General features: G+C 32.5%; 1 protein-coding gene and 1 pseudogene across 1 annotated transcript; one reads left to right on the top strand and one right to left on the bottom strand.

Annotated features, from left to right (window-relative positions):
• The first annotated feature begins 1808 nt into the window (after positions 1-1808).
• Positions 1809-2454, top strand: LOC114740165 (uncharacterized; annotated as a pseudogene).
• A 2459-nt stretch (positions 2455-4913) lies between these two features.
• Positions 4914-14796, bottom strand: LOC114740171 (uncharacterized). Its single transcript, XM_028928300.1, has 6 exons — positions 12340-14796; positions 10863-11612; positions 9527-10243; positions 8549-9070; positions 6493-7206; positions 4914-5732 (listed from the first exon to the last, which is right to left on the bottom strand). The coding sequence occupies exons 1-6, from the start codon at positions 14794-14796 to the stop codon at positions 4914-4916; spliced, it is 5979 nt and encodes a 1992-aa protein (XP_028784133.1).
• Between the last annotated feature and the right edge of the window lie 2953 nt (positions 14797-17749).

Raw genomic sequence — 17749 nt, 5'->3', positions numbered from 1 at the left:
TCTGTGGAAAATAGGAGATCAACTACCGGGTATTGTACTTATGTTTGGGGAAATGTGGTCACATGGAGAAGCAAGAAACAAATGGGGAAAATAGGAGATCAACTATCGGGTATTGTACTTATGTTTGGGGAAATCTGGTCACATGGAGAAGCAAGAAACAAATGGTGGTTTCAAGAAGTAGCATGAACGCAGAACTGAGGGCAGTAGCACTATTTGTGTGTGAAGGAATTTGGGTTATCAAACTCTTAAAAGAACTAAGGGTTCAACATGAGGGAACCCTACAACTATAGTGCGACAATAAATCCAGTATTGAAATGACCAAGAATCCTATCTATCATGGTAGGACCAAACATGTGGAAATTGACAGACACTTTATCAAGAAGAAAGTAGGTGTATTAATTAATTTGACCTACATACGCTCAACAGACCAGATTGCTGACATCATGAGCAAACCTCTAGCAAGAGTTCAATTTCAAGGGCTTCGAAACAAGCTAGGAATGCTAGATATCTATTCTCCATCTTCAAGGGGAGTGTTAGAAATCATCGTCTAAGATCTCTCTTGACCGTTAATAGTATTTTTCCTTATTTAGTGTTCCTCATTCCTAGGCACAGATCATGGGATACTAATTTTTTTATTCTGCATTAATGTCCCTTTATTATATTCGATTCTTCACTGATTGTAATCAAAGCCCAGCACTCTATATAAGCACTGGGTTATTAATCAAATAATACACAGAGCAATATTCAGTATATTTTTACTATCTCTACTCTCTGCCCTGTAGTATTTCGATAATTATCATATTTTCTTATCCCCTTCTTGACATTCTGTACACGGGAACTTGAATGATCATCACTTTACTCCTTAATTAGTACACTGGCAGTTTAGCACTTTTAAGTAATAGTTTAAATTAAAAAATAATTTCCCTAAACTTTTGAGAAAGTAGAAAATTGAATAAAACTATTTTTAGCTTTTGCATATTTGTTGCTCTTTCATGAAAACGTGCTATGATTTTTATTATTATAAGGCTAGAAAAAGTTTTAATGCAGCAGTCCGCAATATGAAGGACTATCAGAACCCTGACTTCCTGTTACATGCTGTGAGGTATCAAGATATTGACCAAGTAGGATCTTGCTTTGATAAAGATGTATTCGACCCTCATGGATATGATCCAAGTGACTACTATGACCAAATAGGTGCTTAACTATTTCTTCTCTCCATCTACCTTCTGGTGCTTCCCTATACTTGTTTATTTTATGCTCATATTTTACATGATTTTGTCAATTATGTGATACTTTTTGTGTTCTTGCCGACATTAATATTTCATGCTGTCATATTCTAGATATATTGGTTGCTGGTATTTGGTTTGTTTAGGCTATTATTGTTCACTATGCTTGGCAGTGGACTTGATATCTGGAATTAAAGAACTAGTTTATTTTCTAACCTGATGTTGAAATTATGTTTTACAGTTGGATTGTGTTTCTTCTCTTCAAAAATCCTTTTGATATCAGCCAACATCTATACATAGTTGTGTATGGCCAGTTCTATCTGCTTTGGGGTTCTTTCTATGTTTTTAATGAATATGTTGGTCATGATTTTGGAAGTTAAATACTAGCCTAGTTCAAGTTTTCATTGTCAATTTAACCAACTTATTGGTCATGCCATATTTTGTTATTTGTTCATATTTTTCTCGACACATCACTAAGGCCGACTTTCATCCCTGGTTGATGGATGGGTCTTGCAGTCAAGCTTCCTTTAAATACTTGACACTGATGTTGCTTTACCGCCCTTAACTATCACAGAGGCAGACATGAGACGTGAAAGTGACCGGAAAGAGCAGGAGAGGAAAGCCCAGAAAGTTGAATTTGTCTCTAGGGGAGCACAACCAGGAATTGTAACTGGTGTTCCAAGGATCAATGTATCCGTTGCAGGTTATAAAGCAACCTAGTTTACCTATGGTATGGCAAAGGTCATTCTTACTACTCATTTTCTATTTTATGTTGATTTTCTCTCTTCTTTCTTCAGGTGGTTTGCCTTTGATGCCTCCTACTGCTGAGGCCACCAATCGTGATGGTAGACTAAAAAAAAAAAAAATCAAAGTGGGACAAGGTATTCATTTAAACAAATACACCAACACGTGCCACTTCAAATTTTTATCTGTGCTCACAAGATTTCAGTGAATAATAATCATGTTTAGGTGGATGGGGATTGGAAAAATCCTCTCCCCTTTGTGGGGCAGGATTCTGTGCCTACTGACACTACAATTTTATTTGTTACTAATGATGGTGGTGGATACATGCATTTTGCGTAAGATTATGAATAACTTTGAGCTTCTTTATGTATTCTAGAGTGAGATGGGTTTGATACTATGACCATTGTTGTAATGTTGGAAGCGGCAAAAACCACGAGAGGCAGAGGAGAGAAGGTCAATTGAAAGGAAGGAAAGAAGGTCATGAGCTCCACTCATTTTTGTCTGTTAAACTGATACCTACAACCATTTTGAAGTCCTTCAGATTGTCTTCGACAAAAATGTTTGTCTATTCAGTGAGTTTTGCCAAGTCACCATTCTATATATTATCACTGCAGGATTTCAGTCAGCTAAGTGGTTGATTTTATTTTGGTTAACTTTTTTTGCGAGCACACTGAATCAGATTTCAAGTAGGATTGGCATTCCAGTTGCTTGCGGCAGTGCAAATGCACCGCTGATTTGCTTTATAATGGTCTATGTATAGGTTTTTCTTTTCTTTCTTTCTTTCTTTTTTTATTTTTTTTATTTTTTGTTGATAATTCTTAATACATGTGAGAGACAGAGAGAGTAAATAAATGACCCTTTTTCATTGGAAATGATGTTTTGCGCTTTTATTGGATCTAGAAAGTGTGCTCTTGCTGTTGTCAATGTGAAAGCAAGTAAACCGAAAGATAAAATAAAGGCATCAACGGTAATTTTGTTAACTAATATCAAAAAAGTAAAAATGGTGAATTTAAATGCTATGTATTTTATTCATTCTAGCTAACAGTTCAATATTGACCTAATAAAGTTATCTTCATTATTTCATACCATTATCTTTCGAAATCTGGACCATAATAGATTGGCATGATTTAAATCTTATCTCTAAATCGATCTAAAAATATTATATCCAGTCATAATTATAAAACATTGTTTGTAGTCTACAAACGGGGTCTTATAATTAGAACTTGAGGTAATGTAACTTATCTAGTATGCTCGCAGTTTTTTTTTTTTGGCCAAAGTAGTATGTTCACAGTTAAGTCTCAATCAATTACACAATTTAAGTGATGGACATAAACCTTACATTTAATTTCATTTTTTGCTCTTCTATACTCTCACATATCATAAAAATGAATATTGTTTCATACAATTATGAAGAACTCCAGGGTCAATTGTGACCAATCTCATTAAACTAATTAATAATCTTAATAACACAAACAAACAAACCACACAGATGTTGAAAGCTTCACAATCACAACACATCAATTTTTGAATCTTTCATACATTAATGAAACAAATCACACTTTGGCTTGAGTTTTGTCATGCATCACCCAATGGTTTATGATAAAAACAGGGTCTCATTTATCAAATAACTGAGAATTCAACAAAAGCATCAACGCGCAAACGTCTGTTCATATTCATCATCACCAAAGGTGCAAGGAAACAAGAAAAACTGTTGAGTGTATTCTACATATATTCATGTTATCATATATAAATCATTTTTTAGTCAATTCGTCAAAAGGTCTTGTTTGTTTTCTTATTTTCAAAACTTTTTTTTGTTTTTAAAAACAAAAAAAAAATTAAAAAGTCCTGTTTTGTAATATGTAATAATTAAGTGTTTATAAAAACAAACTCAAAGACACAAGTAACTTTTAGTTTTTTTGTTTGTTTTTACCTTTCCTATTTTTTGTTTGGAAAAACTGGGAAGCCTTTTTTTCTCTGTTTGTGGCTATTTCTCTATTTAAAAACTTGAGTTCTCATTGAAACTTCACTCTCTGGTCTCAGTATGTTTTTTTTAAAAAAAAAAAACTTGTTTTAAAAAACAATTTTACAAAACTCTTTTGAGGGGGAAAAAAAACAGAAACAAACAGCCCCTATGTTTTTATCATTCTATTTTGTAAATATAGATGGTATTTAATGGAAAAATTGGGTTAAATAGCTAGGCGAATCAAATTATCAAAAACATCCTTTTTGAAATATGCCTGCTGTTTCTTTTCTTCTTAATCACAGTTGATCTCTTTAAAATAAGCAAAAGTGATTCATTAATTCAACCGATACAATATAGAGAGAATATAAAGAAACAAAGAAAAGTTTTATAAAAAGTTTTAAAAAAAAAAAACACACACACACACAAACTCATACTCACAACAAGATGGCTCCTCTGTTTCATCCTTTAATAATATATGTAGCAGTTGTTGATATTATAGTAACTACTATTGGAAAAGAAATTGAAATAAATTTCAACAAGCAACTCATATCTTTTAGTGATAGTAAAGCACAGACAAATGTAGCAAAAACATACACATAATTTAAGAAAAAGAAAAAATTGGCGTGTATGGAGAAAAAAAGAGATGCAAGTTCTTTCTTTTTTTTTTAATGCTTGTCCCCTCATATATAAGGCGGCTTTTATTGATATCATAATAACCACTAGAAAAAAAAAAACAGAGACAATAAGCAGAAAAAATCATAAAAGTAACGAACCTGGAAAGAATGATAACATGGATGATGGACTTATCCTTCTATATAATAACACTATCCTGCAATACCAAATCATAATATTAGCTAGCCTAAAATAGAAGGTAATTTTGAAAACAGACGTTATTGGCATAAGCACAATACAATCAATTTGCTATTTCCTTAGTCATTAACAACACATTTTTCGAAACAATATTTGTTAGTGCGGGTATGTCATACCTTCGTCGAGGATAGCATTTCTATTGTTTTGTTGAGGTCTCCTTTGTCCTTCCATTCCATCTCATGCTGTTCTATTTTTACTCTAGACAACTCTGGTGTTTCTAACAGTCCTAAACAAAACATCTTTATTTCAGGACATCGAGTTATTTCTATCATACTTAATCTTGGGATTTCAATTGCCTGACTTTGTGAAGAAAACATCTTCAAGCTTGGCATATCAATAAGTTCGAGCCACCACAGTCGGTTGAATGTGATTCCACCTTCTACATCTTTGTTGTTCTCATTCAATACAATTTCCTCCATCTTTTTACAATCATTTACCGCCAACCATTCAAGACTCACCAAACTTTTGGCAGTTGAACTTGTCATCAAATAGATGAGTTGATGACATCCAGATATAGACAGATCCTGCAAATTTTGAAATGAAGCAGAGGATGGTGCCAACTTGATCAAGCTATGACAACTTTCGACTTCCAGGCATGTTATTAGGTCTTGATGAATTGGTGGTAGTTGAGAGTCATCCTTCCAAATGCTCTTGAGTTGATCCAAATAGGCAATGTGTAATTTCTCAAATGGTGGGATTTTCCCCATAAAATCAAGAATCTCATCCTGTGAGGGGAATATCTCCTCAAATGAACTGTGCTCCACATAAAGCTCATCCAACTTGGGAAATCTCTTAAGAAAGCTATAGGGAAATATTACCCCTTTATCTGCGAAGCTTTCTACATAAAGAGCTCTCACTTTAGGAAAGACATCCCTTATCATTGTGATATTCTCTGCATTTAAAGCTATGCTTTTGGTTGTGAAAATTACCTATAAAATGATAATTAATAAAACAATTGCCATGATTAATAGACGATTTAGTAAATTACATCAAGATATTGTTTTCAAGGACTAAAACTCTTTTAAATGGATCACTTATCTTTTGCTAATATTTAAAATTGTTATCATTTCATCATAAAATAAGATCCACACATTAAAATTTAAAAAATCCTTTAAATTAACTTCATAGCCCCTTTCTTTCCTCTAAGTTAAGTTGAAAAAAAATCCATAATTTCCCTGGAATTCACATTTAGGGCTAGGCCTTGTTCCTGTTCAAAGATTATCGGTAGACTTATTATTATAAGAAGGCAATTTAATAAATCAGGTCAGAATATTTTTTTAAAATCATAATTTACTTATTTTTATTGTAGATAAAATCTTTCTTAATTGATCCGTCATCTTTTTTTAATACTTATATTTTTTATCAATAATTCCCCCTTCACAAAATCACTTTAAAATAAAAATAAAATTCTTTGAATCACTTTATAGACCCATTTATTTTTCGTCAGAGATCTACCAAACATTGTCACACTATTTGTAGTCCATCACATCCATTAATCGTCATTTGCTTATCAGATTTCGCGTGCGATCAAAGTCTTGTAATTTGATGAAAAGTTTACAATTTTTAGGTAGACGAACGAATGTCCAAACTTTAATATTTATATTAGATATTTATCTCATCCTAAATTTTGTAGATGATGAGGAATTATTTAAAAAGTGAAAAATAAGAATATCAGCATGTTGGACTAACCTCTTGAATAGTAAACCGATGTTGGATGGTAGCATTAAGATCAGTCATCCAAATATCTCTGTCAGATTCACATATTCTCGTCACTCGAACCTTTTGAAGCTGCGGGGCATGAATGGCTCCAGAACAGAACATCATGAGTTGAGGGCACTCTGATATGGTTACACATCGCAATAATGGAAACTTGAAAGTATACTTTTGGCTGCAAAATCTCTTCAATCTTGGTAATTCATCAAGTTCCAAAAACTCCAGTTTGCTGAAAATGATTTTCTTGTCCTCATTGTCCTCTTTTTTCTGTTTCATATATTCTTCTATTTGATGGCATGAACCATCTGGTGAAAATACTAAGGGTGGTACCAAGTTTATTTCTTCTTGGCGGTCATTATTGCTCAGCACATTCTTCAATTTTGGCAAACGCTTTAGCCTTAACTTTTTCAATGGCACAATCACTGATGATGACACAATCTCTTTATAATCATTCAAATCTTCAAAATCAAATACCGTCTCCAACATGCGACATCCCTCAACTTCCAGTTCTTCCCAGTTGCTTAAATATTTCAGCACATGAAGGGGCACCAATTTCACAAAGCCACACCTCCACACAGTAATAGTTTTCAAGTTGCTTAGAGAGTTGTGTGAAAGTTTGTCATCCCATATCGGTGGAATCAAACTGTTCAAAAGGTATAATTGTAATATCTCTAACTTTGGGAATGACACCTGTTGAAAGAAAATACAATTAAATGAATATCCTTCGGCCAAAAACGAAAACAAAGTTACTGTTGATTTGTGAGGCTTAGTTTTCATGAAAGATTGTTTAAATGTGTAAATATAGCTCTCGTGTACCACAATGTTCTTCAAGAGTTTCATAAAAGTTCAACTTCAAATTTCAAGTTAACCAAATAGAAATAACTAACTAAAAAACAAGAGAACTATAAAATGCTACGATAGCTAGCCTAATACCAAAGCATGTAATTTAGGTGAAATAATTTTTGTGGATATATTGAGGCAAGAAAAAATAAGAACATATTTTTACTGAACAGAGTAAATAATTCCAATGAAATTAATTTTCACAGCGTGAGTTTGAAATGAAGAAGTTAATAAAATAAGAAAATCTTGGTAAGGAAAAAATATACTAGATAAGAAAAAAAATAAATTAATTTTTCTCCCAAAAAAATAATAAATTGATTAGTAAATATTCTGACCTCCCTTGTATTTTGCCCTAATTATAAATTTTCCTTCTATTTTGAAAACATAAACTTAAGTCCAAATAATTAAATTTTTTGAGAATATTCTAAAAAGATACTTTTCTAATTAAAATTTATATTAAAATACTTTTGATTTACTAATTTACCCTTCATAATACTAAATTCTTAAATTTTGGCTAAAAAGTTTTGAAAATTTTAAAATGTTTTCTTTTCCTTAATTTTTTTTTCTTTTTTCAACTTTTTGCAGCTAGCTATTTCAATGTTTTTATTATATTAGGATTGAAAATAAGTAACTTAGTGAGTGGAAATTTGGTTAATTCTTTAAATAAATATATCATTGACTAAATGAGTTATAAATATTTCTCATTTGTTTAAAAATTTTAAACTATAAATTTAAATAATTTCTATAATCTATCAAACTTAGATAATCTATATTATATGACGAAAAGAATATGTATTCAAGTAATTCAACGTATTTTTTAGCCATTTAAACAATTAAAATTAACAAATTTTATTACATTTTAAAAAGTCTGAAAATACATGTATTAAAATTATTTTTTGTGGTATGAAAAATTATTTTTGCAAAAAAAAAAAAGAATGTTTAAATAACTTTTATGTGAAGAAGGGGTATCTTGGTCAAAATAAAAGTTTAAAGATCAAATTCAACGGTCAGCTTAGAGTTGGATAGATGGAAATGGAATCTCAAATCAAATATACAAGGGAGGTTTGTACAACATGTATTTTAATTTCAAGGTAGTTTTATATATATTTTTAAAATAAAAGGAAGGTTTCTATAACTTAGATAAAACCTAGGGCTAGTTAGTGTATTTTACTGCAAATTGATTTGAACATACCTTATGATTACTTGTTGCTGGGCCTTCAGTGTTGAAATCCGTTTTATGCTCTTCTGCTTTCAATCTTGGTAGACGACTGAGTTTTAATACTCTCAACGTACTGAACGTGATTCCACCTTCTATATCTTCATTATTCTCATTCTTTACAATTTTCTCCATCTTTTCGCAATCATATATGTCCAGTGTTTCAAGATTCACCAAACTTTTAGCAGCTGAATTTGTCATTAAATAGATGAGCCGATGACATTTGGACACCTTTAGCACCGTCAAATTATGAAGTTGTGGAATTTGATGAACAATGTGTGATGGGAATATCTCCTCAAAGGAACTATCCTTCACATGAAGTTCATTCAGTTGCGGAAATCTTTCAAGCAATGTATACGGAAATGTTACCCCTTCTTCATCAAATCCTTGTATGCCCAGAATTTCCATTTGAGCAAAACAGTCTGCTGGAAATTGGTCATTCCTTATCATGCTAACATCATACTCATCTAACACCATCTCTCTTGATGCCACAAATATCTGTAAAACAATTTTTGAATCAGAAGCATAGTAATATTAATTTATTAATTAAGTCGTTACTTCTTATTGAGTCAGTTATTATTTTGCTTTTTTAATTGTGTCCCAAAGTCCAATGCGCTCACTAGAAGTGTCAAACATTTTGATTTCATTTATTTTTCATAATTAATCTTGGAAAAGAAATAATTGTATCAGCCACAACAAAAAACAATAATACAAAAGCATTTCGCTGTGTATCCCATTAATTAATTAATTATTAATTATGACGTAATTGTTTGTGATGTTTTGCAATTACAATTATTATTTAATTAAAAAATGATAACTAAAATTTTAGTAGAAATTTCAAAACCGAAACAAGTATAGGTATATTTATATTAAATATCATAACAATGGAACATTTATTGATTCATATTTTTGTACAAGCAGGAAATAGCAAGAACGGAGCATTACTAGACGCACCTGTCGGAATAATGTTTTGTTAAGATTGGTGTCCCAAATTTCATGATGTTTTTCCCCCAGTTTTTGTGACAGTAGAACGCTCTGAAGAGATGGTGTATCAATGAGTCCTGGAGAGAATACTTTGAATTTTGGACATTCTGTTATGATCAGCTGATCCAATAACGGAAACCTGAAAGTATAATTGTAGCCGCAAAATTTCTTCAATCTTGGTAGGCGTTCAAGTTTCAAATACTTCAACTTGCCGAAAACAACTTCCTCATCGTCATCATCCTCTCCTTCCTGCTTCCATATAATTTCCACTATGTTAGAGCACCTTCTAATTGAGAGACTTGTGAGATGGACCAAGCTTTGAGCAACTGATGACGTCATCAGAGTGGTCAAATGATAACAACGTTTCACGTGCAGATGTGTGAGATTTGGTGAAGAAACTAAGAGTGGTACCAAGCTTGTGATAACGTCAATATCATCGAGAGTCAATTTTATTGGAAGAGGAACATCATCCCCTCCAGAAGCCTTCATAATGTCACCCCCCAGTGTCAGCTCCGCTAAATTTGGGAAGCTCTTCAACAACAATTTGTATGAAATAGTCGTTGCTTTCTGACCAACATGTAGATGCAGCAGTTTTACTTTGGGGAAGTGGTACATTGAAAGCTGGCCACTCCGTATCATCTGAGCTCCTTTACCCCACAATGTCAACTTCTCCAAATTATGAGTGACCTGCACAATACATAAATCATAACTAAATGTAACTAATCAATGCATCAAAATCCAGCCATGTGCATTTTGTAACTACAAATATTAATTATGATACATTAAAATGAAATAAATTTCTAGTATGGAGTTTCAATCTTTGATTATCACACACAAACGTTATTCCTCCGTTCTTATGTTTTTTAAAAAACCAAATTAAATCTTATAACGTCTTGAAAAAGGGGGGGAAAAAAACCCTCGCTTGATTCAAAGACACCTCTTTTCGGTGAAGATGGAAAGTTAAGGATTGGCGTCCCACTTTTTTAAAAAAGAAAAAAATAGAAAATTATTTAATTAATTTCTAAGATCTAGTAATTAATTAAAATAATTATTATGAATTATTCTTTTTTAGCTTTCTAAGTCAATCATCAAATTAATCCTAACATACATTATTCTAATAAATGGTTTAGTAACAGATATAATTCACATATTTGAGTACTCAAAAATATCAAATTCAACCATGCTTTTAGGTTGTAAAGCAAAATATGTTTTATTATTTATTTTACTGCTTAGAGTTATTTTTTTGCTCTTTTATTAGCGTATTTTTAAAATAAATAATGCATGAATAGGTAATTTAGAAATGTACCTTGTCATGGTATAGTAGAGGATATTTTAAGTCTGATGTGCTCTCTTCCTCATGTATTTCTACTGAACTTGAGACTTCCTTTTCAAATATCTCTAATTCATCACAATATGTAACAGATAACTGTTGAAGGCGTGGCCATTCTAATGTGTGTCTCCGTGGATAGAAATTCCTCAAATTTCCAAGCATAGAAAGCTCAAGGAAAGTAAGCCTAGGAAACTCTAACAGAGGAGCAACAGATTTTGAAACTTGATCCTTCGCAACAATCACATCTATACCACAATTAGATATTCGAAGCTCTTCAAGATCACGAAGCATGCCTTTGGCTATAAATGTAGGAAACAGACTAGTGAGGCTTTCACAATAGGAAACATGCATGCTCCTTAGACTTGGAAAGGAGACATCTCCTTCATAGTGATTGCTCCACACATTCTTTAATTTTTGCAATCTATATAGCGTTAACTTTTTCAGTGGCACAATCACTGATGATGACTCCGCTGCCCCTTTATAATTATTGAAATCTTCAAAATCGAACACAATCTCCAACATGTCACACGCTCTAACTTCTAGTTCTTCCAAGCTATTTAAAGATTTCAGCACACGGAGGGGCACCAATTTCACAAGGCCACAATGTTCCACAAACAATATTTTCAAGTTCCTAAATGAGTTGTGTGAAAGTTGGTCATCCCATATCAATGGAATCAAACCGATTGAATTAGATAATCGCAATATCTCTGATTTTGGAAGCAGCACCTTCAGTTCACAGAAAATATGATTAAATGAAAATCACTTTTAGTTTGTAGGCTTACTTTTCATGAAAGACTGTTCAAATGTCTAGATAAAACTCTCAACCACCACAATATTATTCAAGAGATCGCTGAAAGTTCAATATGAAAATTCAAGATAAAAAAATAAAGTAATTGAAAAATTAAAAAAAAACTGTAAAATGCTATTACCAAAATTAAGAACAAAATAAGAAGAACAAACTTGAAAAATGCCATAATAGACTGATAGCAAAGAAAATAATTCTAGTAAAAACTACTTTTTGCAGGCAACTATGTTTGAAGTTTTGTCGAAAAGTTAAAACCAAAAAAATAAGAATAGTTAAAACAACATGAAAATGCCATATTGTTGAAAAGGGATTCCAAAGTTTTATTACAATGATTAGTCATCAAAACCACGAACTACATTCTCAGATATTTTGGTGATAGGGACAATTTTCAAAAATATCAAATTAACATGTTTTTAGGCTGATGAATAATTTGAGGCTTCATTATTTATTTTAATACTTGGAGTCAGCTTTTCTCTTTTATTAGCTAATTTTAAGTCATTTCAAAAAATAGAAAATTGCAACCTTTCATAATAGCCTAACAGCAAAGCAAGTAGTTCTGGTGAAAATAACTTTTGCATATAAGTTTGAAGCCAAGTTTTTTAGGAAGATAAAATAAGAAAAAATGTGAATAAAATAATCTGAACATACCTTGTTCAAAAGTGACTCGGACATTTTATTGGATTTGTTATTTATTGCCGCTTCATGATGTGCTGAGTTCAAAACAATGGATCCCATAGTATTGTTACTTTCACTCTGAAGATGCCTTAAATGCGGAAATGATCTTCCATCATGACCGTGTAGAAAATTTTCAAGCCCATTAGATCCATATAAACACAAATCTTCAGCTCCTTTCATCAACTTTCGGACCCCAGGCTTCAAATGGATATTACTCTCAAGCTCAAGTTTCAATACCTTTGAAGTTTTATAGCAGACTGTCCACCATTCCCAGTGCTTCCCAATGAGTATTTTGTATCTCTTCAAATTCAAATCTAAGAACAAAGTCTCTGGCAACATAGAGACATTAGGAATATGAACATCGAGAGAAGAGATGGGCAAATCCTTTAACTCATCAAGACTTGCATTTTCATTAGCTTCACTAGATCCTTCAATTTTCCATTGGTTAAAGCTGTTTCCCATGTGCAACACTTCCAATTTTTTCAGGTTACATAGAAGTTTCGGGGGAATCACTTTGAGCTTAGAGCAATGGGCCAAATTCAACATTTGTAAAGAAGTCAACTCTGCTAATTGAACTGGTAGCGATTCAATTTCAGAGTAAGCAAAACTTAGGACTTTTACATTCTTCAAGCTTCTAACCTCAGTTATATTTTCTAACAAACACGAGTGTAGACACAATGTTTTTAGTTTTATTAGAAAACTAAGCGATGGGAGTGATGAAAAATGCACATTGCTAAATGCCAACAGTTTCAGCTCCTTTGAATATTTGAAAAACATGCTGGGTATGGTCAAATCACTGTTTGTGCTATCAAGTAGAAAGAATTCTAATCTCGGACAATACAACTCTTCTGGAAGGTCACTAATTTCACTCGGTCGTAAGCAAATTCCTTTATAGCCCTCTTGCATATTTTTGTCTGGCCATTCTGTCAACTTTCTGTGCCTCATAATGAATGCATGTAATTCATCGGATGCAATCGACAATGCAATATCTCGAAAGACGTCATGTATTGTAAAACGATGACTAGAAAGGCTATCAAGAAATAAGTTTGATGATTTTAGCTTACTTACAATAGCAGAGATTCCGTTGTGGGCTTCTTCCATGTTTTCTGTGTGTTTCAAAAAATCCAACCCCATAGAGTGCATAAGAAGGTCTTCAATTGAAGGATCATGGGACAACATGGCACCAAGTAAGAAAATATGCTTGCTCTCTGATGAGCTTAGACAATCGTAGCTCGATATCAAAATGGTATCTACCTCTCTAATTCCTGTGATGTTTCTCCTTAAGGGATTATTCAATCGGGCAAGGTAATCTTTCCAATCATTCAGATTTTTTCCTAGCAATTCTTTGGCAGCTGTAGCAATTGCTAGCGGCAAGCCTCCACACTTTTGAACAATTGCATTGGCTATAGATAACAGGTTAGGACTACTTGAGTCAACAGACAATTCAGCAGTCCTCTTGAACAACTCCCATGCTTCATCCTCTGACAAAAAACCTACTCTGATAGTTTTTTCACATTTCATGCGGTTTGACAGCAGCGTTTCGTTCCTAGAAGTTAGTAAAATTTTGCATCCTTCATTTTTTTTGTTATAATTCTCAACATCAAAAAAAGGAATTCCAACTTTGCCCAAATCAAGTTGCTCCCAAAGATCATCCAATATTAGGAGCATATTCTTCTCTTGCTTCAACCTCTCACACAGACGACAAGCTCTTACTTCTTCAAATGTTTCATTGAGTTGCATACCCAACTTCACAGCGATCTGGCCTTGAATCTTCTCAACATTCAATTCTTGAGAAACAATTGCCAAGATCACCTTTTCAAACATGTTTTGACTTTTTGCTACCTCTTTAGCTATAGTGGTCTTGCCAACACCACCAAGCCCACACAATCCAATCATATTAACACATGGATTCCGTAATTCCTCTATAATTTGATTCACAATTTGCACTCTTGAACCAATCCCTGCATTGCTTGCTCTGTTGAATAATTCCGGCATGGACTGTGGAGGAACGCGATATGAAACTGTATTGAAGTTTCTCTTTCCACAAACTTCAACAACTTCTTGCGCCATTGCCTTTGCTCTTTTGCTTAGTTTATAGCGTAGCCACGGGTTGGGACATGAAGTTACGCTACACTCTGTTTTTGCTTGAGACTCTTCATCATGAAACTTTTGAATTTGCTCTGAAATCTTATCTACTCTGCTCAGCCAATGAAGAACTTTGTCTTCAATTGGTTCTGCATTGTTTTTAGCCTCATGTATTTGGTGTTGTATGGAGCTTCTTTCATCGATGAGTTCCACAAGTCGTTCATTGAGCTGCTTAATATTTTTGTGATAGCGAAACAAATGATGAAACTGCTTGCAAGTTAAGTCCAGCACTAGGTCCCAGAACTTGTCAACAAAACTGCTCAATGTTCCACAAGTAATATCCATTTAACTTGTGCTCTGTTAAAAACATATAGCCAAAACTCAATTAATCTTGGGTTATTCATGCAGAAGTATTGGAATAAGTACGTTTACTTTGAACTAACAATAACCAATATGAAATTTTACAATATGAATGTATATAAACCTTCGATATACCAACGGTAAGAAGCTTTCACTAGTGTTCCAACACAAAAATAACAAGTTGAGAAATCAAGAAACACAGAAGATGTAAGGAATGCTGTGAAATTATGAAAAAAGCTAAGACAACGAGAACAAACGAAAACATAGTGATGGAGGAACATGGTGTGATCAAGAGCACGGGCAAGGAGCCCAAACAAAGAAGTCCAACATTCCAAAAGATCCATTACAAGGCATTGGAGGCCCAATAACAAGAGCAAGGACCAAAGCTATGAAGGAGGCCCTAAATTGTCTAATAGGAGAGCTAAAAGAGTTGGAGCCCATTTATTTAGAAGAAGCACATTTTAATGAGCCTAAAAGGAGTCCAAAAATGGTGATCACATTGCTAGAAGCCCAACAAGATGATGTACAAGGCCCATGTGAGGTTCAGATTGAAGAATTCACTTAAAATACCATGTGACAAGCATGTGCCTTGGACAAGGATCATAAGTGACGTCCAAAAATCTTCAAGAAGGATCACGAAGGTATCATTATGAATTGATTATGATTTAAATTCGTTTTTTTAGGTCAAGGAGTGTTCTAGAAGATCATGTTTTGATCTAATTTCCTATTTTTAAATAGCAGACTTGTTCTTAAAGTTTAAGTTATTTCCTTTTATTTCTATGTAATAAATGGCGTCTCCCATAGTCAAATAATCATTAATGAGGCATCATCCCTAGTATTTATGTCTTAGGATGTTGATTCTAGAGTGTTATATTATTGCCTATATATAGGTTATGTTTTTTGTAATTGAATTCAGATTTAGATGAATGAAAATTGAGTTTATTTCTCTCAGTGTGAGCTTTGCTTGTATCCTTGTATTCTCGTGAGAATACTCAACAGTATCAAGGGATTGATCAACCTTGTGGTGTCTTCATGGCTAGGGTTGTAAGAGACGGGTTCTCTTAAGGTCCTACCTAGATCAACCGTCCGTTCGTTACTTGATTCTAGCAGGTTCGTACCCCGTCATATCACATAGCAAATATTAATTAAAAGTGCCAAGAAAAGGATTAATAAGTTTAGTAAAGGATTTTTTTTAAAGATTGATTTGAAGCACAAGACATTCGCAAGACGCTCAAGGATTTAAACCCAAGTATATCAGTATCTCACTTCCACGAGGTTGCCTCAAGCATGCACTAGGGGTCAGGACTTCATTTTTTTTCATTGTCATTCCCTTCGTTTAGTTTGGCTTAAAAAAAAAAAAAAAGAGGAGGATAGAAAAGAATGGATAAAATCACAAATTGTTGCTTTGCCATGATCTTTAAAAGATAATTCCCATGGATTAAAAAGAATACTTGAGTTGGTTAGATGTAAAGAAGTGTGCTAACTTTCTTAAAATATAATTCATTTTAATTATTTATATTGAAGAAATTACGATGTATCTTATATCTCGTACAATAATTGCATAAAAATTATTTTAAGATACATGTTACTACAAAAATAGTTTAAGAAGGTAATCTCCCCTTTTTGTTTTGCCCTCCCCATCCAAACCAAGTTTAAGAATAAAATTGCACTAAAAATTGCTTTAGGATGTTGAGCGCTATTAAGAAAATATTTAATAGATGAAAATTGCATTAAAAAAAATTATTTTAAGATGCAATAGAAAAACTACTCCAGGCAATGATGGCAACTTATGTTTAAGTGATCGTACTTTTTACTTTGTACTTTAGGGGGGGAAATTGGGCCCAAAAATGTTGGCGGAATCAATCTGCTTTCTGATCTCAAAGTGTTGGGGAAGAAAAATGAGAAATCCAAAAGTACAGGGCTTGGTTTCTTGTTTGAAAACAAAAAAACAAAAACACTTGTTTGGTAAGTTATTTTTAGTTGATTCTTTTTAAAAATAAAAAACAGTAACATGTTTTTAAAAACCAAAACAACTTTTACATATTTTTCTGTTTTTGTTCGTGTTTTTCTTTTGAAAAAGTTTTGAGAAATCTTTTTCTCTTCTCACCTATTATCTATTACTTATTATTACCAACGACAACTATCACCTGTCGAATGTAGTTTTCTATGGTTTTTTTTTTCAAACATGATTTTTTTAAATTATTATCTAAACAAATTCTATTGTTTTTTTATCTTCAAAACTTGTTCTAGAAAACAAAAAGTTTTAAGAACAAGAAAACAAAGAACAAAAACAATCAAGCCCAATCACTAGCTGCTCTTTTTAGCTAATACTATATATTTTGTAAAACATCATTGCAATTTTAGAAACCTATATGAAATTATTGGTCAAAAAAAGAGAGAAAGCTATATGAAAATTTTAAAATATTAAAATCTTATACATTATGTATTTGTAAACATGAAACCCTGCTTTTCTGCATCTATCTTTCTCTCTCATTGTCTTAATTATATTCTTTGTTTTCTTTTCAATTTATCTCCTGATCTTCTTTTCCCGTTTTCCGTTATCTCTCCCATCTAATCTCTCAACTTCCCCAGTCATATCCTCAAATTCTCATTTTTAAAATTTAAATTTTAAATTCTCTTTCTTATTTATTTCATAATTTCATCTACAAGTTTCATCAGAATTTCATGAAATCCATTTTACGCTCTAAATCCATATAACATTTCAAGGATTTTGTTGAAATTGTTAAAAAAAAAGAAATCCTGATTTAAGTGTGAGATGATTTATTTATAACTTGCAATTAATATATTGTTTTCTTAAGACCAATTCATTATAGTGATGGCAATAAAAGTTTATTTTCACTATGCTATTTCAAATATTACCATAGCATATGGCAATTTAATCAGAAGCGAACACGAAACTCTGGCCCCAAAAAAAAAA

This window comes from Neltuma alba, unplaced genomic scaffold, assembly GCF_004799145.2.
Source record: "Neltuma alba isolate B1F8T4 unplaced genomic scaffold, ASM479914v2 tig00003072_pilon, whole genome shotgun sequence".
Classification (NCBI taxonomy): Eukaryota; Viridiplantae; Streptophyta; class Magnoliopsida; order Fabales; family Fabaceae; genus Neltuma; species Neltuma alba.
Note: the sequence above shows the minus strand (reverse complement) of the source record. Positions and strands in the feature narration are given on the sequence as shown.

What these genes read in the sequence shown, in the direction of transcription:
- LOC114740171 (XM_028928300.1), bottom strand. Translation starts at nt 14,796, where the DNA reads ATGGATATTACTTGTGGAACATTGAGCAGTTTTGTTGACAAGTTCTGG. An exon ending in CCGAGTCACTTTTGAACAAG is followed by an intron (nt 11,613 to 12,339) that starts GTATGTTCAGAT and finishes TGTGAACTGAAG; the next exon opens with GTGCTGCTTCCAAAATCAGA. An exon ending in ACAAAACATTATTCCGACAG is followed by an intron (nt 9,071 to 9,526) that starts GTGCGTCTAGTA and finishes ATTGTTTTACAG; the next exon opens with ATATTTGTGGCATCAAGAGA.